This window comes from Polyodon spathula, chromosome 53 (genome assembly GCF_017654505.1).
Source record: "Polyodon spathula isolate WHYD16114869_AA chromosome 53, ASM1765450v1, whole genome shotgun sequence".
NCBI classification, from domain to species: Eukaryota; Metazoa; Chordata; class Actinopteri; order Acipenseriformes; family Polyodontidae; genus Polyodon; species Polyodon spathula.
Genome location: NC_054586.1, coordinates 383,074 through 408,073, shown reverse-complemented (window position 1 = coordinate 408,073; position 25,000 = coordinate 383,074). Strand labels below are relative to the sequence as shown.

The window sequence follows — 25,000 nt, the reverse complement described above, 5'->3', positions numbered from 1 at the left end:
TGTCCACATTGTTAAATAAGTAGCACAGCTCAGATCTCAAACTCCAGTGCACTAGAGTGGGCGTTTTGAAAAGAGCTTTAAAACAGACTTTAAGGTTAGAAGTGTAAAAAGTTGTCAGGATGTTAACAATGAAAAGAAATTTGACAGGTGCGTTATTTAAACAGTTGTAGCAACACATGGGGATGTGGAACGATATTTTTTCTTTAACCCCTTCAGTTATGAATTATTTTTGTCGAGCTGAAGAATAAACTCCATTGAGTATATATATGAGAAGAGGACAGATATTTCTCATATATATAGGAGTCCCATGAGATGCCAGCGTGATTTCTGATGTACATACGGCGCTAAGATAAGGCTGGACCTCGGAGGACTGAAAGGGTTAAATAAAACTACATCCGCTTTGTAAGGCTGCAGGGATCACATGGTCCATCTAATTTGCATATGCAATTCTTGACAAAAACCTAAATTAGGTAGACAGATCCTAATAAAGTGGCCAGGCAGCAAACAGACTGCCAGCATCACAAGCAGACTGGAGTACCTCATCTTGGTTAAAGAGCTCAATGCTAACTGCTGAAAGCAGTCATTTAAAAAAGCCTATCAGCATTGAAAACAACAAGTGAGAACAAGGCAGGCTTGTTAGTTCTGTGTTCAAAGCCTTGACCTGGCGGTCAATCTGACAAAACGCCTTCGCAGTGTGTTCATGGACATTAGCCTAGCAGCTGCTAAGCAAACACTGTTTAAGTGTTATTGAAACAGCTAAATAAATACAAACCCTTATTGAAAAAGTGAGCCTCATAGACACACAAGAAGGTGGTGGTGTCAATAGATTAATTTCTGCACACGTATCTTGTGCTAGTTCCATTAAAGCTGAAACAACCTCCACAGTAGATATTGTATTTCTGGCTGCCACTTATTTGCCAAACTCCCATCCTATAGAACGTTATCCTTTCTGATTGTGTAGAAAAAGTAAGCTGAAAACTATTATGATCTGCACAATGTCACAATAACAGGGAAGGGTGGAGCCACACTGTAAATGCATGGCAGGAGAGTGCCTCCTCGAATTTGTTCCCAGCAGGATATGTGGATCAGTGTGTTGCTGTTAGGCTTGCATAATGAGAAGCCTGCCTATGTGATGTGCAAAGTCTGAAGTCCGAGTAGTGACGGCAGTGTTCGGGCAACGTCCGAAAAAGTGATCGAACTGAGCCGATTTCACTTCAGACATTGCTCCCCCCCAGGCCATGTCATCACTGACCGGATTGAGGTCTCTCTGACTGCAACATTGGAGAAAGGGATCTGTCGTGGTTTGCAAGACAGAGGAAAAACTGCTTAGTAGAATTATTGAATCAGCCACATATTTAAATCACAAATTACACCCTTACAATTGATTTATTGAAACAGCAAACAGTACACTGCTGATCAAATTGGGATGTTGTGCATGCCCAATTATTTTACCACTGATTCTCTTGTCCCATTTAAAATCTCCAATTATTTCCCCCCACACAGCTGCTCAGGAGAACTGAAGGTTCAGCGGGCGTCCTCCGATCTCACGAGCCAGCTTCCTCTTCTACACCCAGGAACCGGACAGCGTATGTCAGCGAGCTATCCCAGTTCCTTCATTGCCACCCAAATTATTTTTCTGAACTGTTCTAAACTCTGACATCACATATTAAACAGTAATTGGTCCCTCGATTCTACATTCACGTTGCTACTTGTTCCTAATAACAATTATTGCCTCGTTTAAGTTTGAAATTGAAGACTTGTCTTATGAATATATAACTTGACCCCTTCTGTAGATTTCACATCTTTGTATGGCTCATTTCTTAATGCTAACTTGGCTGTTTCTGTACACGTGAAAAGTGTTTGGACTGATTCTATTTTAACCATCCAGTCTTGGTGATGGACAATATAGGGTGCGCACGTCAATCCTGACCGGAACACCCCCTGCCTGCCATTCAGTCCTGGGCCTCTCTCAAGCAGAGACTGACACATTAGTCAGACTGAATACACTAAATAACCAGAGAGATCTATATTCATTTCTCCAGCCAGTATTGCATTACATGTCCCTTCATATTAAACAATACCATGTCTTCATCCAGGGTCGGGGTCTATCCCTGTTTTTCCATTCTGATTCTTTAAAAAAAAATCAATTCCCAATTCCAGTTCCCTTTTAATCAATCTCAACCCATCACTGATCACAATTGCATGTAGCAGTATTCTGTCAAAACGAGCTTCTCACAGTGGAAACTGCTTACTTCAATTGAACTCACTGTTAGTCTAATAAATTGGCTTCCAATGAAAGCAGCAATTCCAATTCCTTCGAAGGAATTGGAAATTTGTTTTAAAACTGGAATTGGACCCAACCCTATATTCATCTAAGGTTGAGACAGTGAGACAGAAAGCAGCTAAAGGTGCAGTACTCCACTGTCTTTGCCCTGTTCGTTGTGTTAACCGTTCTCTGTTCTAACACTAAGTCATGACTCAGAGATTCTGTGTACTGTTTGATAGCCTGGGGGGAGGGGGGGGGGGGGGGTGGTGGTGGCTGTGTGTGTTTTCTTTACATCAGTGCTGGGGATAAACCGCCGTTTCCGCTGTGGATATCCAGCCTGTACATACACAGCCCCCCTCGGAGCAAGACAGAGTCATTAGAAAAGAGAAAACACAACAGCAGAGCCAGCCCCTGAACTGAGCGAGACAGAACTGACGTCAGCTTCAGACAGATTCTTCAGCCAAGAATCCTTAAAAGGTTGCAGTGATCAAGAGGCAAGAAGCTGACGAAACATTGGATTACAAAAAGGGCTGCCTTTGATCAGCTAATAGGAGCATAACAAAGGCTTTTTAAAAGACATTCCCTTAGCTCTTTTTAAAAGACTTTCTTCTGATTCATTCTTCTGGCCGCGTTTCCAAGACTCCCTTGTTTTGACTCTGGTGAAGTCCGTTTACCTTTCATCATCGCACTGTAGACTCACTTCCTGTGCAGCGGGTATTAAGATCCCACCTGATGCAGACTCACTTCCTGTGCAGCGGGTATTAGAATCCCACCTCATGCCACCTATGTGCAGCAAACAGTAAGCTGTTTCAAATGACATTATATCGCCCTCCCTGCTGCTGTCTCCATGTGGCCGAAACTGGTTGCAACTCAGAAAAACTGTTTCTGCTTTTTGTTTACAATGATTAACACATTTTCATCTACAAACTGGGTGATTTAATGTTAAGTGAATCATTACTTTTTATTTATTTTTGCAAAGTTTAGATGGCGTCATCAGTCTAGGCAACACCGCCCACCTTCAGCTTTACAATCTTCAGACGCTTTCTAACGATGGGGTTGCACAGCTTTTGAATTGACTCAACACCTGCCCTGGAATCTCCTTCACATGCGGGTTATGTGTCACCAGCCTCAAACAAAGGATTTGGTCCATGCCAGCTAGACCACATATGGATGAACTGGCTCTTTGCCATGCCTTCTGCACCCAGGCAACACAACCCAACAGCGCGATTAGATCACGCTGCAAGGAGACAGAAGAACTGTATTATATTTTCTGGAAGTGCTCTGTTGCGGGATGTATCTGGACCTTGAGTTTCAGGTACCGGAATGTTTGAACATTTCGTTGTTTAGGTGTCAGTTGTCTCCAGGTAATGACAGCTGCAGAGGGTATAAAAGCTGTTTTTTTTTTGTGCACTATGACATTTCCTTCCATGTGTTTTTAAGTTATATTTTGTGTGGATCTCTTCTGCAGAGTGAGATTTCTGTTGCTGTTGAAAAACGCGTTTGAAGATTCTGAAGTCCCGTTAACTTTTGGAGGGATCATAACCGCTCTATTGGTCACCTGATTGGCTGACACGGTGCGCGAGGTTTATAAATCGCGATAACAGACGGAGCTTTCAGCCAATCAGAATGCGTTTTCAGCCGGGAATCAGACAAATCCATTCAAAACACCCACCCGCACCACAACGAGTTTCTAGCGTACTTTATTCTCAGGATCAGTGCAGCTGATGGTACCTGCTTGAAATTGAAATCATGACTTACCGTGAAGCGCCACCATCGCACGTAAATAACCGATTCCATGTCTGCCGTATAGCAAGGCAGAGTGAACACAACGCTCAAGCAAGATTTAAATCAAACGCAATTTATAAGAAAAAAAAAAGATGCAATAAGAACAAAGTATAAAAGCCCGCCTGGCGTCAGAGTTCACGAAGTCATTGATCACGAGGTCAAAGTCTGTGACGTCCCAAAGTGGAATGACAGTCCCAGCCCAGCCCTCGTGGTCAGTAATGAAAATCCAGTTCAGCTCAAAGAGAAGGTCAAGGCGTCCAGACGGACAGTCCTAGTTTGAGGGTTAGGGGCTTGACATCTGCTCTTGGTCCTCCACCCTCCTGAAGACAGCCAGAAAGTTCTGACCCCCGTTCCGCTGGACTTTCTTCCCTTCTTCTGTGCATGTGCCCAAGCGATTGATGATGATGTCATCTGCCTGTGGGAGAACGGATCGTTCAATTTAGACACATGTCCAGAAACGAACGACACTGTAAAGATGCATATATATATATATATGGATGTTTGGGAATTATCTTATTGTTGCATGTTATTTCATTGCATATGGTCTACTTGGCTCTCTCTTAGTATTACTGCACAGTGACTGAATTAAACTAGCACAGGCAGCTAATGCATCTCACCAGCTCCTCGCGCGGCACTCTCTCATACAGAGGGTGCTCAGTGAAATGCTTCACCATCCACTCATGAACCTCCTTCACATCAGTGATGGTGTACACCAAACCCTGGAGGAGAGACAGAGAGAGACTAAACCAGTAAACCAGCCTCCCAGGAACAGGGAAAATGACAGGCAGATGTTAATATTGGAGTACAGAACCACTCAGAATTACTGTGAACGCCATAACATCACACTCCCATTGCATAGCAGTTTGATCCACTCCTGGTTTAGTGAAGTTTAGTAAGACACGCTCGAGGATGTTACCTAGACACTGTGACTAATCAAGCTCGTCACAAAATCTGGAATGGGTGAAACTGCTATGCAGTAAGAGTCTTATTGCCGTCCCTGAAAACAGCAATTAAAATGAGATTTGAAGTTGCCCCTGAAGGAATACCGTGGGCTGTCCTCGTTATGCAGTATCCTGGCACTCGCTGGTATGGTTGTACCGATAACCTTTATTCAGCTTTCAATCAGAGAAGCTCCCCTTTTGTTCTTGCACCGACCCTACCCTGCAGGTTCACCTCGGAAACCAGACAGCCATTATGTGGGCGAGACGAGAAATCACATTTCCAAAGCTGTTCTTTTTTTCTTTGTTCCCGACGCTGGGATCGGCTGCTTTACTGTGCATTAACAAGGGAAGACTGATGCACGGAGTGTGAGCAGAGAGGGGGAGCAAGGGGGAGCATCACTGACTGGTTCTGATGGGATTATCCAAAGTGCAGAATGACTCACCTGGCTTGACTGATCTTTCATAATTATATGCCTTCTCCTGCCTGGAGGCAGTATCTTATTTTCCCTCCCTTAACAAGAGCATCAGTGTGTGTTACCAAGGTCTCATTTACTCACAGCCTCAAGCTAACTTGGTTTTAACCCTCTTACTGCAACCTTGACCTTTTTCTTTTGTTAGTTTTAAATATTTTTTTTTAAAATTTGTTTTACTAACTATAAATGTACAGCTATGGCCAAAAGTTTTGCATTAGCATACTGAATTACATACCGCTTTGTAGTTTTCCATACACAAACTGTCATATTGCTATGTGAGCATGTGAGTGTTCTGAATAGGGATGTTTAAATTGGTCGGCCAGGGTCCTGAAAATAATAAATTATTGGTCCCAAAGACGTCACAGCCAGTCTTACAGAGTTAGAACACCACACATATTTTCCATTGATTAAAAATGTTTCAAAGTACATTTCTTTGGGTCTCAGGTTCAATGGAATTGAACCCAAACGAACGGAAATCTCTGGGGTCACAAAGGGGTTACAATAACACATAGAGCCTCCAAACAACGACGCCAAGCCGACGGGATTGAACTTGTTTGCTGAAAGCATTAAAGGTTCCCCCGTCAGACGGAACGCTGCATTTACAGGCTTGGAGATGTCAAGCTGGCCCCCAGCGCTTGACAGATCGGCAAGGCTCGGTCTGCCGGGGGCCCTGGACAGGTTTAGAAAAACTAGCTGGCTCCCACCGTGCAGGGCAGACTTGAACCCGTTCACCCGTTTCAGCTGAGGGCTTCTCATTTGTAAAGCACGACGCATCTTCCAGCAGGGTGGTGCAATAAAACACAACCAAGCTTTCCAACGGTCACGAGAGCATATCCCTTTAACACAACAGCGGTGTCACATCAGACAGTACACGAGCGTCACTCGTTTCATCCCAGCGGTACCGATACATTAACCCTCCTCAGCCCAGCCCCTCCTCACTCACCCCGACTCTCAGAGCGTACGCGTACTCCGCTAGCAGAGTGGAGCTGACGATCCTCCACTTGTGTTTGGTTTTCTTGAAGTGCGGGTCCGGAAACAGGAAAAACATCTTGCTCAGCTGTCAGCCAGAGAGAGAGGGAGAGTGACAGTGAGAGAGACGCTGGCACCAGGCTCGAGCGCCTTGGAACAACACGTGCCCCGCTGAGTTTGCAGAACATTTCATTTACAGCCAAGACAGGTGTTCTTAAATCGACACGTATTTCTGTTTTTGCATTCAAAGCTTTGTGAACAGTTTCCTGTGTGCAGCACTGAACCTGAGGTGGGGCTGGTGCCTGTAACAAAGGAAGCAAACGAACGTCTTTATAAAACCTCTTGGTTAAGACCAAAGACCTTGACGAGCAAGCTGCTTCAAATTGCATTTTGTTTCATATCTAGTTATTTTTCAAATGGCTCATATACACTGTATATATATACAGTAGTTTCAAACTTAAACAACAGCATCCGTCTCCCTGGCTATTTCTACCATGCTACCTGAAGAAGGCGGAAGTCGAAACATTGCAGCTAATTATTAAACTTGCGAGTTGTCAGTTGATCAATTACTTTTCTTCTTCATTACACACGTGTGTCTTAACATGCATTAGAAACAGCCCCATCTAGTGCTCAGCATGGTAAAGGCAGCAAAACAAAACTCAACTTGACCAACTCAAGCAGCAGGTCAGGAGCTGGTGCTGCCTCTTACTCTCACAAAGCCTAAATTACATGCATGCTTGGCAGGCAAGAACTGAAGGGTAGCTCCTGCAATGCGCTGAAAACACCTTAAACCAGGCTTGTGTAAAGACAATAAAACACAGTATTTGAGTCATTGCAATAAGAACATGCAGAGTGGTTGCAAACATCTTGAAAAGGTAATGGAACAGTAAATATGAAGGAAAAAAAACAACTCTTTACAGCACTGGCAGCAATGCAGCGAGGCTAGGGGGGTGAGCGGGACATGTATTCCCACGTGCAGCCCTGCTTTGTAATTACAGCCTCCTGCCTCCCCAGGGGCGGTGGGCTGGCACAGCTAAAAAGCAGCCTATTGTTCTACTCAGTGGATGTGGTCAGCTTTGTAGTGGCAAGCCTCAAGTACACTGCGCTGCTGTGGGAAAAAGGCTGGTCTGAGTATCGGAAATCGACTGTTCAGTGTGTGTGGCATCTTACAAGAATGTATTTCATCTGCCCTATGTGAAGGGTGTGGCAACTCAGGGGGCTTGGTGGTCCAGTGGTTAAAGAAAAGGGCTCGACGCCAGGAGGTTCCTTTTCAACCCCAGCTCAACCACTGACTCGCTGCGTGGGACCCTGAGCAAGTCGCTGAACTGATGAGACGTAAAACAAACAAGGTCCTATTGGAAGAGACTCTGCGGCAGCGATTGTTGACGCCTGGTTCACCCCCTGGTCTGTGGCAGTCACTTTAGATAAAAGCATCTGCTAAATGATTAATAATAATAATAATAATAATAATAATAATAATAATAATAATAATAATAATAATAAATATTAGGAATAGTGTATCCTGCAATCACTTAATGAAATAACCAGGCCAAAATCAGCTCTTTTCTTTTCTTATTACACACTTAGCTGCTGCTGTATAAAACCCCCTCCCTCCGATCCCACCTGCGCTTTCTTGAAGAAGTTGGGCAGGTACTTCATAGCGTTGCTACGGATGCAGGCGATGTTCTGGTACTGACCCGGGTGGGCCTCCCGCAGCGAGCGGATGCGGTCCTTCACGTAGTCCGACACCTTGACCCGAATCTCCAAACCCAGCATCAGCCGGTCCGGAAACAGCGGAGACAGCTCAACTGCAGAAGGGGAGGGGGGGGGGGGGGGGGAAAACCACTTCATTCCACCCCCTGTGGCTGCTGGTTTTCATTCCAACCCAGCTCTCAATTACTTAACTAGACCCTTAATTGAACTGATAATTTGATTAATTAGACCTTTTTACTCGTTTTCAGCTCAAACAGCTGCATTTCAATTTACTTATCTAATGTTATAGCTAACTTGAAATGTGCATCTGTTCAAGAGCTGAAAACAAATAAAAAGGTCTAATTAAGGGTCTAGTTAAGTAATTGAGAGCTGGGTTAGGATGAAAACCAGCAGCCACAGGGGGTCCCCAGGACCGAGTTTGCGAAGCCCTGCGCTAAAGGACCTTCCAACTTAGGGATGGATAAAAGTCAGTTTTATAGCAGTTTGATCCATTCCTGGTTTCACTACAAGACACCTCAGCTTTTTACCAATACACTATGGCTAATCAAGCTTGCAGTAAAACGTTGAATGGGTGAAACAGCTGTGGAACATGACTGTTATTTCCATCTCTAGCATGGTAGTATAACACACACTGTAAGCTAGAAAGTTAAACTAAAGTATTCTTGCTGTTTTGAACAAAATACTAGAGAAGGTTCCGCTGTTACCTAGCAGACCGCCATAGCCACAGCCGATGTCAGCGAACTCCACTACAGGACTCGGCCTCTTCTCATCCTGCAAGTCTTTCCTGTCGTCATGGTTACAGCTCTCTGCCAGCGGTTTAAAGAACTGTGGGTAGTGCTGGGACCAGTCCATTTTCTCTGGTTTTACTGGGCTTGAGGGGGAATGCGACACACATATTAACAGGGGTCTACTAGGAGCACTGGCTCCGTGTCATATTATTACAAGTCAATGCATTGCAATAAATGTTTTGTTGTACAATACCCACCACTAGAAATCCTGAATGTATTAATACTGTACCAGAGAAACTGCTACAATGCAAATTACATTATTTTACAACTGAAAGCAAAATTAATTCAAGGAAATATCTCATTCCGCTCGATGCAGTTGCTTTTAACAGTACAGTAAAGCCGCGTCAACGTGTTTTTCAGCTACACGTGAGATCACTCACTATTGAAACGTGTGGTCTGCCATGGGATTGGAGTGAGCTCTCTGTCTGTAATATCGTTTCTGGGGCCGGGTCGCTGTCATCTTGCTCCTTGAAATCCAAAAGCTTTCGTAAAACGGTGCTCTGACCTACAAACACGGGAATATTTATTGAAATTAAGCGCCGGGTTGCAACACCACGCTGGGTTGTGTGTGTTGTGTGTCGCTGGGATATGACGCCTGGAGTTGCAGCTCTGGGGAGGGGCGTGACCGCAGCTGCATCGAACAAGATTGACAGCTCGCAAACTCCAGCGTTAGAGTCCCCTGACTGATCATTGCCTTCGGGATCTGCAAAGCGTCTCAGGATCTAACATGTGATGATGTGCAAGCAAATATTTCATTAAATAACGGGTTCCTGCGCCGTTTCAAAAATGAACACACAGCCCTTTATTATATATACATACACAGATAAACCAGGCATTCATACAGGCATGCTTGTCAATATTAGTTGTCTCTGATTTGCTTTCCGCTGTAAAGTTTCTTTAGATGATAACATACTGTATCATTATATTATTAATCTAATAATTACTCTACAATTACATTAAACGCACGTGTGCGAATGAATGAAAGCCGCAGAAATCCACTTGAAAGCGGAATGTGTTGTACTTTGTTTTAATAGTTATGCGTACGTGAGCACCGCCGCAAACTCACCGCGTTTCTTCGGTTTCTATTCGTACGGGACAGTGTCAAGCAAACGCGGAGAAAGGTAGGGCCGGGGCAGACCTCGTGTTGCAACTCGCTTTGTTGCTTCTGAGCCCTTCTCAACGTGGCCAAGGTCATGTTTAGAGATCCGCGTAAGTGTAAACGCGCAAATAAGATAGGCGGAGTTCTGTCACTAGTTTGCCAGACTGGCCGCAAAATCACCCTATACGATAACACGAGTGTGAATAGTTATTTTTCCCTATTGAAATATCACACACACCGCTTTTATCCCGTCCTTGAAAAAGAGTTATAGCTACAGAAATAACACCATTACCCGTCCTGCAGGTCCGTTCTCAACGCAGGTCTCAGTCGTGCAAACTGTACCTAGCAGCTTTCCCCTGGTTCTACAATGCATTAGTTTAACCTGATTCGCCATGCTTGTTAATGTGCTTTACCTTACCTCTCTATTCTTCACAATGCTTGCATGCCCATGCTTTCACTCTGCTGTATTACCCTAACACACGGGAATACTAGGCGAACGCTATGGGAAACTTTTATAAGGGTGATATGGGATTGGCATTGACTCCACTAGGTCCAGGATGGTGTCTATCAAGGTCACCAGTCATACACATCACACAGCTGATGCAGAGAGGCAGGCAGAGGATCGTGATGACAGACGCATTGTGCAAGTTCCCAAACATGCTCAAATCGAAGATGCACAAAGTCTGTGTCATGCTCCTCCACCCATTCACGCACAGTTCCAGCACTGTGGGTTTGTGCACTACAAGTAACCATCGCCATCAGGGCAGAGGTGCAACTTTACTGGGAGGACTTGATCCGCAACAATGCTGAAGTAAACTGTGCCATTCGTTCAGTCTTCCAGAGTTATCAAGGGAGCCAGGGTATACCAGGAGAACACGCCCCACACCAGGGTATACCAGGAGAACACGCCCCACACCAGGGTATACCAGGAGAACACGCCCCACACCAGGGTATACCAGGAGAACACGCCCCACACCAGGGTATACCAGGAGAACACGCCCCACACCAGGGTATACCAGGAGAACAAGCCCCACACCAGGGTATACCAGGAGAACACGCCCCACACCAGGGTATACCAGGAGAACACGCCCCACACCAGGGTATACCAGGAGAACAAGCCCCACACCAGGGTATACCAGGAGAACATGCCCCACACCAGGGTATACCAGGAGAACAAGCCCCACACCAGGGTATACCAGGAGAACAAGCCCCACACCAGGGTATACCAGGAGAACAAGCCCCACACCAGGGTATACCAGGAGAACACGCCCCACACCAGGGTATACCAGGAGAACACGCCCCACACCAGGGAGATGCCAAATCCAATGGGGCAGACAGGTCCTAATAAAGTGGGCAGGCTCTGTGCATGGTGAATGGCAATGCACAGAACCCAACTGGCACTGGGGTTATTGCATTAGTTACCACCCCTTTAAGCTTGACTGGTCTTTAGAAAAGGTTTGATTTCATTTTTAATCATGCAATGGGGAACTCACAACGACCCAGAAAATCAAGGTGAAAGCCTCTTTGAAATCTTGCAAACATCTGTACCCAAATACAACCTATGATGAAAGTCATAGCGTTTAAAAAAGCTGAGTTATTTATAGAAATTCACGATAACTGATGTTAGTAGAATTACTATTTGTAGCCCAAAGTCCCCAAGTCCAAAGTTCGTTGACATTGAGCTACATGCGGTAAAAATGGATTAATTCCTGTGGAAACAGTTAGCAGAAATGAACTTGTCTTCTCTCACATTCTTATGGTTTTTTTAAATCACAAGTGGACCCTACACAGAAAAAAAGCAAGCATGGGCCAAGTTCATTTCTGTTTTGTTAATGTCTTTAGTATCTTAATCGATCTGCGATGTGATCAATATTAAAACTTGATAAAGACGGTGCTACAATGTAACATATATATTTTATAAAATTGATGCATAGTAGAAAAATGACCTTAAAAATTAGGAAAATTGCACAGAGGATTCCTTATACATCAGAATGTGACAATTTTGTGATTTTGTATCAACTGTAAGTCACCCTGGATAAGGGTGTCTGCTAAGAAATAAATAATAATAATAATAATAATAATAATAATAATAATAGACAAGTTGATTTCTGTAAATACACCCTATGCTAGTTCCATTAAAGGTGACACAACTCCCACAGTCAATATTTCTTAATCCGTCGCTTCTCATTTTATACCCCCCATCCTTTCAGAGTGACACACACGCTCTGAACAGCACCTGGAGCATGTAAACAAACTGGACAGCAAACAAAGTGGCTGACAAGGACTCCTTTCTTTCATTCAGTAGCTGTGTCGAAAAATCCAGTCTAGTGTTTTTTAAAAGTAAAAAAAAACCTCTTTTCAGTTTTTCATTGACCCCATGGAGTGGATATGGATGGGTTTAACGGGTCCACAAGCACTGTGAGTTATTGTGTCAAAGTGGGCTGACTACGCAGGCTGTTACCTCATAACCACTCGTTGGGATCCTCCTCATTGTTGAATCACAAAGGCAAGAGTTGTTTACTCCAGACACTGAGAGAAAGCTGCTTCAAGATAACGAGGGAAAGAGATGGGAAGGAAAGCACTACCTTGGACCTTAGGGACAGAAAATGGCTCTGCATTGACACAGCAAAAAGCCAAGTACCCTTTTTGCTTTTGTGGGGTTTTTTTTTGGTTCTTTTGGGTCGCCAGGAAACATTTTGAAACAATTTTAACCATTTAAGGAGAGTAATCTTAAAACTTTTAGGCATGCCTCAACCACCCTTTCTCTTAGGGGGCGAGGGAGGGAGCAGGTCAGTCTCCATGCATCAAGCCTGCCCTGGACTGGAGGGAGCACCCTTTCTCTTAGGGGGGTGAGGGAGCAGTTCAGTCTCCATGCCTCAAGCAAGCCTGCCTTAGGGGGGTGAGGAAGCAGTTCAGTCTCCATGCCTCAAGCCTGCCCTGGACTTGAGGGTTTCTCCAGGACTATCTAAGTTTCTCGGTCTATAAAGTATGTACCTGAAACAAAAGCTCTACGGGTTAGAAAAGTCTTCTATCGCCCTCTAGTGGGGATTGCTCTGTTTGTTTCTTTATTGCTGGTAATTACTAATTAAACCACATTCCTGCTTGGTAATTCAGTACACTAGAGCAATGCTTGAATTATGTGTGCATTGAAATAATATCATTACAAGTTTGCATAGAGGCTATTCAGTTTGAAGGTGTTTAAAAATTACCTAGGAAATGGGCAGGAACTGGGGTCCTATTACCTGCAACACAGGAATGATACTTTATCACAATGACATGAGCTCACAATACACCTTGCAGTACCACTGTACCATAGCAGCACAAGGCAGACCGTTACACCTCTTCTCCACTGCAGAACCGAGCCAGCCCAGGCTGGCACAGGAGAAGCCTGGCCTTGTTTCCAAAGCACAAAATCGAGCTGCGCGACTAACGTCACACGCAAGTTGCATATAGATGATGCGTGATTAAGAGCAGCTGGATTTGATTTGAGGATGGCGGATCATCTCCCAGCTCATGCAGAGCTCTGCTGTTATAATTTGTTAGAGTAATAAAGCACTGTCCTGTAAAACTTGCTTTACATTGTGAGCGGTGTGAAGTTATGTTGCTGTTCCGGTCCAGCAATCGCCTGTGCTCGCTCGTTCCCTCCTGGGATACACGTGCTTCTGTTCTTCAGTTCCGCTTCAGTGCCTCCCACCGTTAATTGAAATAAAATCAGATTAGCTTTGCTGGTACCCTCGTTAGCGCCGCTGCCCCATGCCAGCACTGTGGAGACTGTTTACTGTGCTCAGTTAACCCCTTAACTACTGGTGTACAGGGTCTTATTGGTGGAAATGAAATACTGTGTTCGGTTCTGGTCACCACAGCGCCAAAGGGACATTGTGACCCTGGAGAGAGACCAAAGAAAAGCAACAAGACTTAGGCCAGGATTTAAAGGACTGAGCTACGAAGAAAAGATGAGAGCTGAATCTGTTTAGCCTGGAACAAAGACGAATCAGTTGTCATCCGCACAAGCAGGGGCACAGCTCGGCAGCGCTGGGAACTGGAGAGCGGATTTGTTTGTGATATTAATTACTCCCTTTCCAATGGGAGGAACGCTCGGAGCTTATCAGCGCAGCGCAACGCCACCAGGGGCTACCCGGGCGCTTTAAATCCATCTCAGGGAAAAACCTGAGCCTGCGCCGAACAGCACACCTCGGGGTGTGCTGAATACTGTACCAACGCAGTCTATGAGGTACAGATGGAATCATTTCCAATAAATGAAACACACTGCAATGTGTGTTTTACACAGCAATGGCAGTACAGTATTTACTTATAGGCACTAATATGTTGTAAGTGGCGCTAGAGAGCACTCAAATGCTTACTAGATTTCTAGTGCTGTTGCTTTCTCTTATCAAAAGTGTCCAGAGGTCATATAAACCAGAGACTGGGCTTTTTACACATAGGCCCCACAAGCAGAGGTGAAAGGCTTATGAATGGTTCAGTGCTTTTATAAGCTATGGGAATCTGTGAAGTCAATAGTGGCTCAATTACTATGGACACTTTCAAATTCCACAAGAGCGCAATGTATTAACCAGTGTCAATCACAGAGTCCCGCCCCCCCTGTCTCCCACAGGCCAATCAAAAGACTCCATTCACGAGCATTCCGCGAGATTGCGGTTGCCATGACTGTCATTTTGGGATGTTGAAAAAGCAGATTAAACGTCAAATCTGTTTACCTTGACAATGAGGATTGGTTTATGTTCATTCCACACACTACTGTACTGCGGAATGACAGACTGCAGTACCTAACATTACCATAAGGTGGTGACATTGTGCACAGTGAATACATACTTGATCGGCTTGTCCTTTGACACATGGGAGTTGACAGCATTAGACTAACAGGGTTATGCATGGGCTCATCATAAAAATAGAAAACCGCTGAGCATTATTGTAAACATCATTTTAAAAAAGTAAGAACATTTAATTTGAAGCTATTAAGTTTATGGCACAGCCATAGTTATGCTTGGTTATGGCATTGCTATAATTTTGATTCAATCCAAGCCACTATCTGTTAAGGTGTAACAGTTATATAATAAGGGAGCCAATAACTCTTTTGGGAAAACACCAGCAGTATTAACAGAGTTAAAGAGTGGCGGTACTAAGATTCTCCACAGTTTAGATAATTAAAATAGCCCCCCCCCCCAATCTGATAACAGACCTTTCATTCTTTTTTCCTTCATAACAAAGGAAAACAAATTTATTTGACGTCCCAATTTGCATATAGATTCTTTTCACTGTTATTTCCCCTCCCAGCTGCAGTAAAAAGAACAGCACACTCATGCATTAAAGTAACTGTGAAATGTACAGGTTATCTTTATTGCCCAGACAATGTTTCCTTTTGGAATTCAATATTACGAATTTTTTGTTAAAATTTTGTTTTTGGTGCACCTTTTGTTTTATTGTTGCCTTTTTATTTCCAGTCATTTCTGAACTGGTAGTTCAGGTTTTGGGTAAACACTGTACCCCTGGCTTTCCTGCCATCCTTTGTTTTGTTAGTTCTTTTTTTATTTTAAACATTTTAACGGGAAACGAGAAAGTGGGGTTGGAAGAGGGAGTCGGGAACTCAATTATACTTTATTATACGTCATGGATTCCCTGTTTTTAAAAAAAACAAACCACATGGCAACACTGTTTAAGCTGGCTCAGAAATGTGAGGCCTACTGCAAATTGAGTCCAATGTGAAGCCTTTGTTGTTGTTGTTGTTGTTGTTATCGCTGCTGAAGTCAAACTCAGTTTCAGTTTTGTATATCGTTAAACATCTTGTAGCGGCTAACTCAACAGACATCAAAGTCTTATCCGTCTGTCGGTTTTTCGATTTGTCTAAGTCTCCCACGGCTTTATACCGTCGTTACTCTCATGACCACCTCCCGGTTTGAGCTTGAGCTTATCCGGTGTTCATTAGGCCTCAAGTGGCTGAGAATGTGCAGGATGGTGTAGCCACAGTGGTGGTTGAGTATAGTTCTAACCCTCTGGCCTCTCCTGTTGCTTCTGTCGCTGGCCGAGGAGTGCCGATTGGTCCTTGAACCCCTGCCTCCGCCCTTGCTGCTAAGAGGCTCCCCCAGGTCCTTGGACTTCTCGTAGTTAAGCACTTTCCACTGCTGATTGACGGCCTGCCAGCGCTTGAAGATCCGGTACACAGAGGAGCCCTCGTGGATGATCAGGCCTGCGAGGGAGAAGCAGAGAGGAGAGGAAATGAACCTTTCAAAGTCTGTCAGCCTTACACAGTAAAACCTTGCTTAAAGGTCACTTCACAACTCAGGGCATTTTATGCTATCAGTCTGTCAGGGCAATGTAAAGCCAGCGTCAGTGTTAAGGCCACGGCTGTACAGGGTTACCATAATGTGGGGATGCAATGGGCGTGTCTGTCTGTCTGTCTGCATGTCACAGTTTTACATATAGCTGGAGAATCACTTATTAAATTGTGATTAATCATTTCATTGCTAATTCTCATTCAATACCGCTTGCTCGGAAATATCTCACTAGCCGTGACACTCTGCAGGAATTTCCCCTGAGCATTACCTATTGTCATCAAGGATATTAATAGCAAGGCAATAGGCGGGTTATTTAGATGTGAGGGCTTCTGATCATAAGAACTGCTAATGAGGAAGGAAGATGAATTTTGAAAGGGATACAAAAAAAAATCTGCTCTTTCAATGCTCCACTTGAAGAGAGCGTCCCTATCATATCCTCCGAGAAACGAAACTGCAGTTTCCTAGGCTACAAGAACACTTAAAGGAGAAATTAAGATGATAATCCCCCTTTTTACAAAAGGAACAGTAGTTGATGTGATTAAAAAGCCACTCTCTCCCTCTCCCTCTCCCTCTCCCTCTCCCTCTCCCTCTCCCTCTCCCTCTATCTCGGACTTTGTCTAGTCATCTCCACGCTCTCTCAAGTCCCTGTGGCCTCTAGGATCCAATTAGATGACAGGACTTCATGGATTAGGCTGTGAAAATGAATGTAGGATGAAGGAGAGTGGACCTTAATTATCAGTGCTGTGAGATGGATGCTTCTGTTTCAACTGCTTATCCTGATCAGAGGCAGTGAGGCAAGCCACTGTCACTGTACAACGCAGGGCTGTCTTCAGCCCTATACTGCTCATTTAAATCAACAGAATAACTCTCTTAAAGTATCTCATTCAGGGTTGTTTTAATGGTCTTTCAAAGCTAGGATAATCTGTAGTCGTAGGGAGAGGCAGGCGCATTCAAATACAGCTCACAGTTAGACTGAGCAGGAACACGTATAACCCTGCAATATGCAGTCGTGTGCAAATGTATTAGAGAACCTCAAGATGTTTCGTTGATATCCTTTATATACCGACCTGCATGAAAACCTGGGGGTGGGAGAATTTCAATTTCCAGTCAGTAATCGGTGATATAGAAACAATAGGCACTCATGTGTGAAAATGTTAGACTGCTTTGTGCTTTAATTAGGCATCTCAAACAACTTCTGAAAAGTGTCATGCATTTTATTATTTGTGGCTCTGTGTTCATTTTCTCTTGCTATGTTAAATGAATTGCATGTGGGGCCTATTAAACTCATCAATTAAATTACACAATTACCAATGTGCCTATTTTGACAATTTCCCAAGATTTTCAGCTCCAGTGGTCTGATTACATACGCACAGCAAATCAAACTACATAAGCAATGGGGTGTTATAATACAGAAGCAACGGGGTGTTCTGATACAGAAGCAATGGGGTGTTCTGATACAGAAGCAATGGGGTGTTCTGATACAGAAGCAATGGGGTGTTCTGATACAGAAGCAATGGGGTGCTCTGATACAGAAGCAATGGGGTGCTCTGATACAGAAGCAATGGGGTGTTCTGATACAGAAGCAATGGGTGTTCTGATACAGAAGCAATGGGATGTTCTGATACAGAAGCAATGGGATGTTCTGATACAGAAGCAATGGGGTGTTCTGATACAGAAGCAATGGGGTGTTCTGATACAGAAGCAATGGGGTGTTCTGATACAGAAGCAATGGGGTGCTCTGATACAGAAGCAATGGAGTGTTCTAATACAGAAGCAATGGGGTGCTCTGATACAGAAGCAATGGGTGTTCTGATACAGAAGCAATGGGATGTTCTGATACAGAAGCAATGGGATGTTCTGATACAGATGCAATAGGGTGTTCTAATAAATTTGCACACTGCTGTGTAGGATATTATATAGATGTGAACAGATAAGTACATCTGTCCACTGCACAGTATCTCACACCTGGAGAGAATCACTTATCCAGTTGTCATAAATCTCGGTGCTGACACTAACAGGTTAGTCTAGGTTATTGAGAAATATGGGGGGGGGGGGGGTTCTTTAACTAAACGGACTGATATAAAGCTAGGGTAACAGAAGCCTCTTGTTTCCTGTGTCACTGTAACCTGCAGTTGCGTTCTCTGGTCTTTGAAAGGACTCACCTATGCAGACGATGTCCATGAAGCCGTACATGCCATAGCAGATCTGGAAGAGCAGGTCCTGCCTCTGCCACTTAGCGGAGGGGCTGAGGGAGGACCAGATGAGCCAGGAGATACTGGCGATGAGGAAGAGAGAGCCCAGGATTATAGCAGCGATCTGCACCTTCTCAATCACTGTCAATGAGATCGCCTGCCACTGCGGGGGGACCAGAGAGAGAAAGAGAGAGAGAGGAGACTGTGACCCAGCCCAGGAGACAAACGCCTTGTTCTGAGCCCTGGCTGATTAAAACTACACCTTAAAGGGATGGGAGCGAATGCCACAGTGCTACACGTTTTCCCCACATTGCATTTACTTTATGGGCGTGCATCTGTTTGAAAAAGAAAGGTTCTAGCAAAGACAGATTTTCATTTTTAAGCAATGAAGTTTGCTTAAGATGCTTTGAGTTCAGGAGGTGATCTTCAGATCTAGCGCCCCTCCTCAGAGATATTCAACGCAGTGTCTTTATAGTAGTATTAGAACAACAAAAGGCGACCACAGGATATAACGCTGGCTCTTATTTCTAGAAAAAGACCTTTGCTGATCTAGCCAACGTTGCAGATATCTCTGGCTGGAAGAACTGAAGAGCGGCTCTGAACTGACAGCTCATCCTAACACACACTTTCAGTATTTCAGTCATGGTAATAGAAACCATTCCACGCGGCTGCGAACGTCACAGCAAGGGTAAGGCTGACAATATTTAAAATCCTGCATCAGCACTTAATTTAGGGACGGAATTGCGTTGAGATCCTGCCTGGAACATGCAGCACGCTCTTTTACACAAGCCACTGGCATGATCAGACTCCTCGATTTTACATGAGGATTGCAGCTGAATGAAAGGTCACAGGAAGCAGCTGATTAAAACCCCAGCTAAAAATAACATCATAATGGCATTGCCCATGCAGGCTGCTCAGTTGGCTTCATAATTAGTTTGCGTGCATTTCTGAGACACAGCAAGTTTAGTTTGTATTGTGATTGAAGACCAGCTTCAAATCTCATTTTAATTGCTTACTATGTCTTACTATTTATGGTGCTGTCACTCCATCCTTTCAAATCATTCCTTGTAGATTTGATAACAACTGAAGGCCAGTCTTGGGGTGTAACCCAATACATGTAACGCCTACATGTAATCTGATAACATATTTTTTGTAATCTGATTACATATTTTTTGTAATCTGATTACATTTTCCAATAATCTGATTACATTTTTCAGGTAGTGAAATGTGATAACAAATGACATCGTCAAACAATATTTCAAGCTGCAGCCTGCCCAGACTGAAAAAAAAACCCCATCTCTGTCAAGTATAAACCGTGCCTGGGAGGAAACTATTTGTAACTGTGTTTTTCCAGTAGCTTTTAGCTGTAACAGATTACTTTTTCAAAGAAACTGCCGAAGGCATTGCTGAGCTAGTGTACCTGCAAGGGGTTCTTTGTGCTGATCGCCAGGACATGGTATTTGAAGTAGCAGAGCTCACAGCTCCACGATCCTCTCTCACTGATCCAGCGAATCAGGCAGGGCTGGTGTGTGCAGCGAACCGAGCCGTCACACCGACACGGGCTCAGCAGCTCCCCCTGCAGGACAAAGAGAGGCATTACTGTGAGGGAGAACTCTGGTGGAAGAACCTTAACACAGACCGTTCTAGAAGGTTCTAGAAACAGTGATTATTTGCAACAAGCAGCACTCAGAAAGATGAACTCAGATTCAATCGTGCGCAACAGCAAGCAGTTTGGTGCAGTTAAGATAACGCAGTCGTTCCGTTCAGCCGACTGTACAAATATCTACTCCGTGGCAACATTTGATGGAATTAGCCAAAGGGCTTGTTTAGGAACTTTACAGCAGTCATATTTAAAAGTGTCCCTGAGAAGCCCTGCTGGAGATGAAGGAGGATCGTAGCAGATCAAAATCAGCTACATTCTCCTCATCTGCTGGTGTAGTTTCGGTGTGACAGTTCCCAGTGGCGTGTTCAGCAGCTATAAGGCTCTGCCTGTCTGACACATTGCCTAATCTCCCATGAAAAACAAAAACAAACTCCAGGGTGCTGCTTTGCCATACTCCCTCCAGCCACTAGGGGTCAGCAGTAACAACGCTGGTGCACAATATTGACCTACATGCTGTGAAGAAGTAGGCTACACCACACAAGCATACTGTAACTGTACAGAAGCCATACGAACCATCTCCATGCCACCAAAATAAGATACCGTGCTAACCAAGGTTTTTAAATTTGTGTTTTTATTTCTTTCACCCCCGTGCAGGGACAGTGGAGGCGGCCGTCTGCATGTCTATGTACACACCTTCCATTTTCCTTTATACCTGGAAAAATGACTATTTATTTACCATAGGTTATTGGGAGCATCAGATTATAGGGTTGCATGAGGGTGTCTGTCTGTCTGTGCTGCTGTATGTCACTCTGACACTTTCTATCTTGAGAACACACAGTACGCATACTGTAAATAATTTGAATGCACTTTCAATACCAACACCTCATTTGCTTAATGACATCAAGCTGTTAAATACCACTTATCCAATTTTCATTAAACTACTCACTGCCCTTTTTAAATCTGGCCTCTTCTACACTGTGTCGGTACACAGCTCGATCACCCATTTCTTTTATATCACACTGATAGCTCCGGTGCTCAATTTACAGCAGTGGTGATGGAGGATGGATGCTACTGACATGCTTGCCAGTTTAACATGATTACTGGACAGCTTTTTACTGAGTTGCTAGTGTTTTATTTGTTTGCGTGTTACTATACATGTTAATCCAGCAATGATTTGCAGCGAATGCCAAACATTCTGCAAAAACAAAACATCTCCAAAACAGATATAACAGTCTGAGGCACAATTCATGTTTTTGGCAACTGTAGCACTGATTCCTGCATTTTTTTTTAAATAGCGTTTTTTGTCTTGTTGGATTCAGACTGCGTAAAACTTATTTCCATGGCTTTGAACTCTGGTAGTATTTAGGTGAATAAATCTTACAGATTTAGATTGTATGGATCTTCATGAAAGATGCATTTTAGAGGCTGAGGCTGATCATCAGATCCAAGTCTTTCTGAAAGAAAGACAGTGAGGTCCTGTTAAAAAAGTTTTCCACAGTGAAAGCATGTCAGACAGTGAGGTCCTGTTAAAAAAGTTTTCCACAGTGAAAGCATGTCAAAGTGTCATCAGTCACAGTGAAAGCATGTCAAAGTGTCATCAATCACAGTGAAAGCATGTCAAAGTGTCATCAATCACAGTGAAAGCATGTCAAAGTGTCATCAATCACAGTGAAAGCATGTCAAAGTGTCATCAGTCACAGTGAAAGCATGTCAAAGTGTCATCAATCACAGTGAAAGCATGTCAAAGTGTCATCAATCACAGTGAAAGCATGGCAAGGCTTGTGAGGTAATGGTAAAGCATTTAAAAAAATGATGGCATAGTAAAACCATGAGAAGACTACTAAAACACCTTGAACATTTACTGTGTTAAACTTCTATAAGGCTCATTACAACATACTGTGACCTGCACCCACACTGTAACAATTGCCCACACAGAGAGGTATCCAAACCTAATCAGTGTTTTCCAAGATAAAGCCTTCGCTAGATAAACCCAGGATGTTACTTCAAATGTAGCACCGAGAGAACAGCAAGAAGGCAAACTGTGACAGCAGCAAAGTTTAGAGCAGAAGGTAGGAAGCACTTTTCTACACACAGAGCTTTTCATGCACGGCATAGCCTGCCAGGTGAAGTATCCGTGGTATGCATTTAGAGTAGTTTACCAGGGTTTGCCATGTTTTTCAATGTCTTTTTCCACACCTCTCCGGGCTTCACAATGCTCACCTATGCATTACCCTGATTTAATTATGCTTTATTGCACTTTGCTATGCTTTTACTATGGGAATCTTTTCTAAGGGTAGGAACATAAAATACATGCGGTTCTATTAAATTACTAGTAAGGGAAAATGGTGCATTAAGAAGGGATGTGCCTTGGTGGAGCAAACAGACTCTTTAGTGTAAAATCACAGCTAAGGGATAAAAGAAACAAAGAAAGGCTAGCTTGCCTCAAGAGCAGAAACCCACAAACGCAGTCCTGTCTAAGAGAGGAGAGCTGGTTTGCAGTCTTTGACAGCTCCCTGGCACTGCCAGTCACTGATTTAGCTGTTAAGTCCAGTGAAATCACACCCTAAAGCACATGTAGCTCACAACATCATTCCAGTCCGGCTTGTCTAATATGCATTAGCATCACTTTGCAGATCTCGCAGTTATGTGAAAGATTATGTTACAGCTGTGTTTGATTTTTTTTTTTATGGCGTTTTTATCCTAGCACTTGTAAACTGGAGAATGTCTCTTGCACTTTTTCCCATGCTGCCCTTCAAGTAAATTATTCTCTCCCAGAAGTTATCCTGTGACTGGCGTGTTTTGGTCATTCGACTATTCGAAATTGACCTGGCATTGAAGTATCAGAAAAAAGGCGCATTCGCTAAATCATCTTCACGGACAACTTCCAATAATTACCATTAAAAAAAAAAAAAATCACAAAATAGGAATCAATAAAAGTAAATCACGACTGTGGTCTTAATTGTGGAGTGGCAATATAAACATTCACTAATACACTCAGACAGCTGTTGATTATGAGAAATACACAATCAAGAACAAACACTAGGAACCAAACTGACTTATTCAACTGTGTAATTAAACACAGCATTGCTAAAGTAGGGCTCTTCATTCTGTATGCAATGCTGAATGTGCTCCAATAAACTGTTTAGCTTCTAAGCCTGGTATACCAGAGCGTAACCGTTAACCTGTCCCCCCTGCAACAAGGACACCAACGCACGGAACAAACATCACCCAGAAAGGGGTGCAGGGGGAATAGGTTTATGGTTACACTCTGGTGTCCCAGATGTGAGACTAGACATGTTTATAAGAGCTCCAGGCCACGTTGCGCAGATTGCTTTGACTCAAACAGATATACAACATTTCATACCCAAACCAAACCGTCCTTTTAGAGATTCCCTTTCTAATCCTTAATGCCATAAATGGGATTTTATGAAAGATTTTGTTGTGCTCCTAGCTGGCGGGTTCTGCTGTACTGCACGGAAGGGAATCTTGGCGCTGGGAGAAAAGCCTTCTGGATTGATAGCTGCTGTGACTAGGAGCCTGCTTGGAACACTGTGGGGCTCCTCGGTGTTTCCATGCCAGGAAACAGTGGGGGTCCACAGGCCCCAGCAACCCAGCTACCAAACACATCCTGTAGATTAGCGTCATGCTTAATAACTGTCCCAGATTCGAGTCTGGTTTTACACTAATATATTCCTTTTGGGATTTATTACCAGAGAGCGATTCTAATTGGCACTTGGGGTCCGAGCAGGAGAGGAAGCAATGGATCAAACAGGGGTTTTGATCACAGTTTTGTTCTTTTTCCAGGTAGACTTTTGCGATCTCATTCTGTAGTTCCTTTGATTACGTGATATTAAATTAAAATTATGTTGCATATCACTTTTTTTTTTTTAAATTATGTCTCAATCCTAAAATTCTTGGTGATGCAAAACTTGCAGCTGTAGCATGGTGATTTGGGTTTTTAATACACCTCTACTTGGAACACTGTTCAGACTCCCCTTTGCCAATATGCTGTTAATTACAGCTGCAGCAGGATTCCAACTGTCTGCGTTGGATGGAAAGGGAGGTCAATTGCAATACAATCCCATTGAGTCCTGACTATTGGTGCCCTGCAGAGGTCAGGTAGACTGACATCAGGCTGCTGCTAGATTAATACAGAACATTTAGTGCACCCAAAAGCCTCTCAGACAAAATCCGACATTCAACTTTTCCTTTTGGTCAGCTACTGAAAACTGCTCAGAAGCTGCCTTTTTATGTGAAGCGCTCTGTGATGTGAACACATGAAGGACGCTATATAAATGCAAGATAGATAGATAGACAGATAGATAGACAGCAAGCTTTAAAATGAACAGCATTGATTTGTGCAAATAAAGGCTTGTTTATCTTGGTAAAGCAGACCACTGGATAGACAGGTGACAGTATCTTCTGCCTTGTTTTCCTAATCACTCTTCTACAAACATAATTAGCTTGCTCTGTCAGGAGATGTTAAATATTAATGCTAATTAGTGACTTGTAGTGTCAATCAGCACATTAGGCAGACGTGAGATTAATTCTACTTAACAAAATAATCACAACCTGACTCATGCTGCAGCCTCTGCTTAGCTTACTGCACTGACAGAGAACCCGGAACTAAAAATAAAAAAAGACCACTCTTTCTCTAAGGGGGTGAGGGAGGGAGCAGTTCAGTCTCCATGCCTCAAGCCTGCCCTGGACTGGAGGTAGCACCCTTTCTCTTAGGGGAGGGGAAGGAGAAGGGAGCAGGATAGCGGAAGCTCATATGTGCAGTTCTGAAAGAAACACATGCATTTTCAATTTTCGATTTCAATTCGATTTTCAAGTCCACGGCAGCAGCATCTTCTACATGAAAGTAAGGCGTGCAAGCAG

General features: G+C 43.7%; 2 protein-coding genes across 4 annotated transcripts in view; both read right to left on the bottom strand.

Annotated features, from left to right (window-relative positions):
* Positions 1-4,043: 4,043 nt before the first annotated feature.
* mettl1 (methyltransferase like 1) lies at positions 4,044-9,622 on the bottom strand. 3 transcript variants are annotated; one of them, XM_041239306.1, is made up of 6 exons: positions 9,316-9,609; positions 8,852-9,018; positions 8,058-8,242; positions 6,409-6,522; positions 4,669-4,770; positions 4,044-4,466 (listed from the first exon to the last, which is right to left on the bottom strand). In XM_041239306.1, exons 1-6 carry the CDS (start codon positions 9,393-9,395, stop codon positions 4,335-4,337), a joined length of 780 nt encoding a protein of 259 aa, XP_041095240.1. In that variant the 5' UTR covers positions 9,396-9,609; the 3' UTR covers positions 4,044-4,334. The 3 variants fall into 3 exon arrangements, with proteins under 3 accessions (XP_041095240.1, XP_041095242.1, XP_041095241.1); XM_041239308.1 differs by lacking the exon at positions 6,409-6,522 and having other exon boundaries at positions 9,316-9,622; XM_041239307.1 differs by lacking the exon at positions 4,669-4,770 and having other exon boundaries at positions 9,316-9,617.
* A 5,665-nt stretch (positions 9,623-15,287) lies between these two features.
* The window catches only part of LOC121307116 (E3 ubiquitin-protein ligase MARCHF9-like), an 11,567-nt gene continuing 1,854 nt past the window's right edge, over positions 15,288-25,000 (bottom strand). The window contains exons 2-4 of the mRNA XM_041239244.1: positions 19,937-20,115; positions 18,487-18,679; positions 15,288-16,236 (exon numbers count right to left, since the gene is read on the bottom strand). Of these exons, the coding sequence (XP_041095178.1) occupies positions 15,911-16,236; positions 18,487-18,679; positions 19,937-20,115 (698 nt within the window). The 3' untranslated portion in view covers positions 15,288-15,910. The remainder of the gene's footprint in view (positions 16,237-18,486; positions 18,680-19,936; positions 20,116-25,000) is intronic.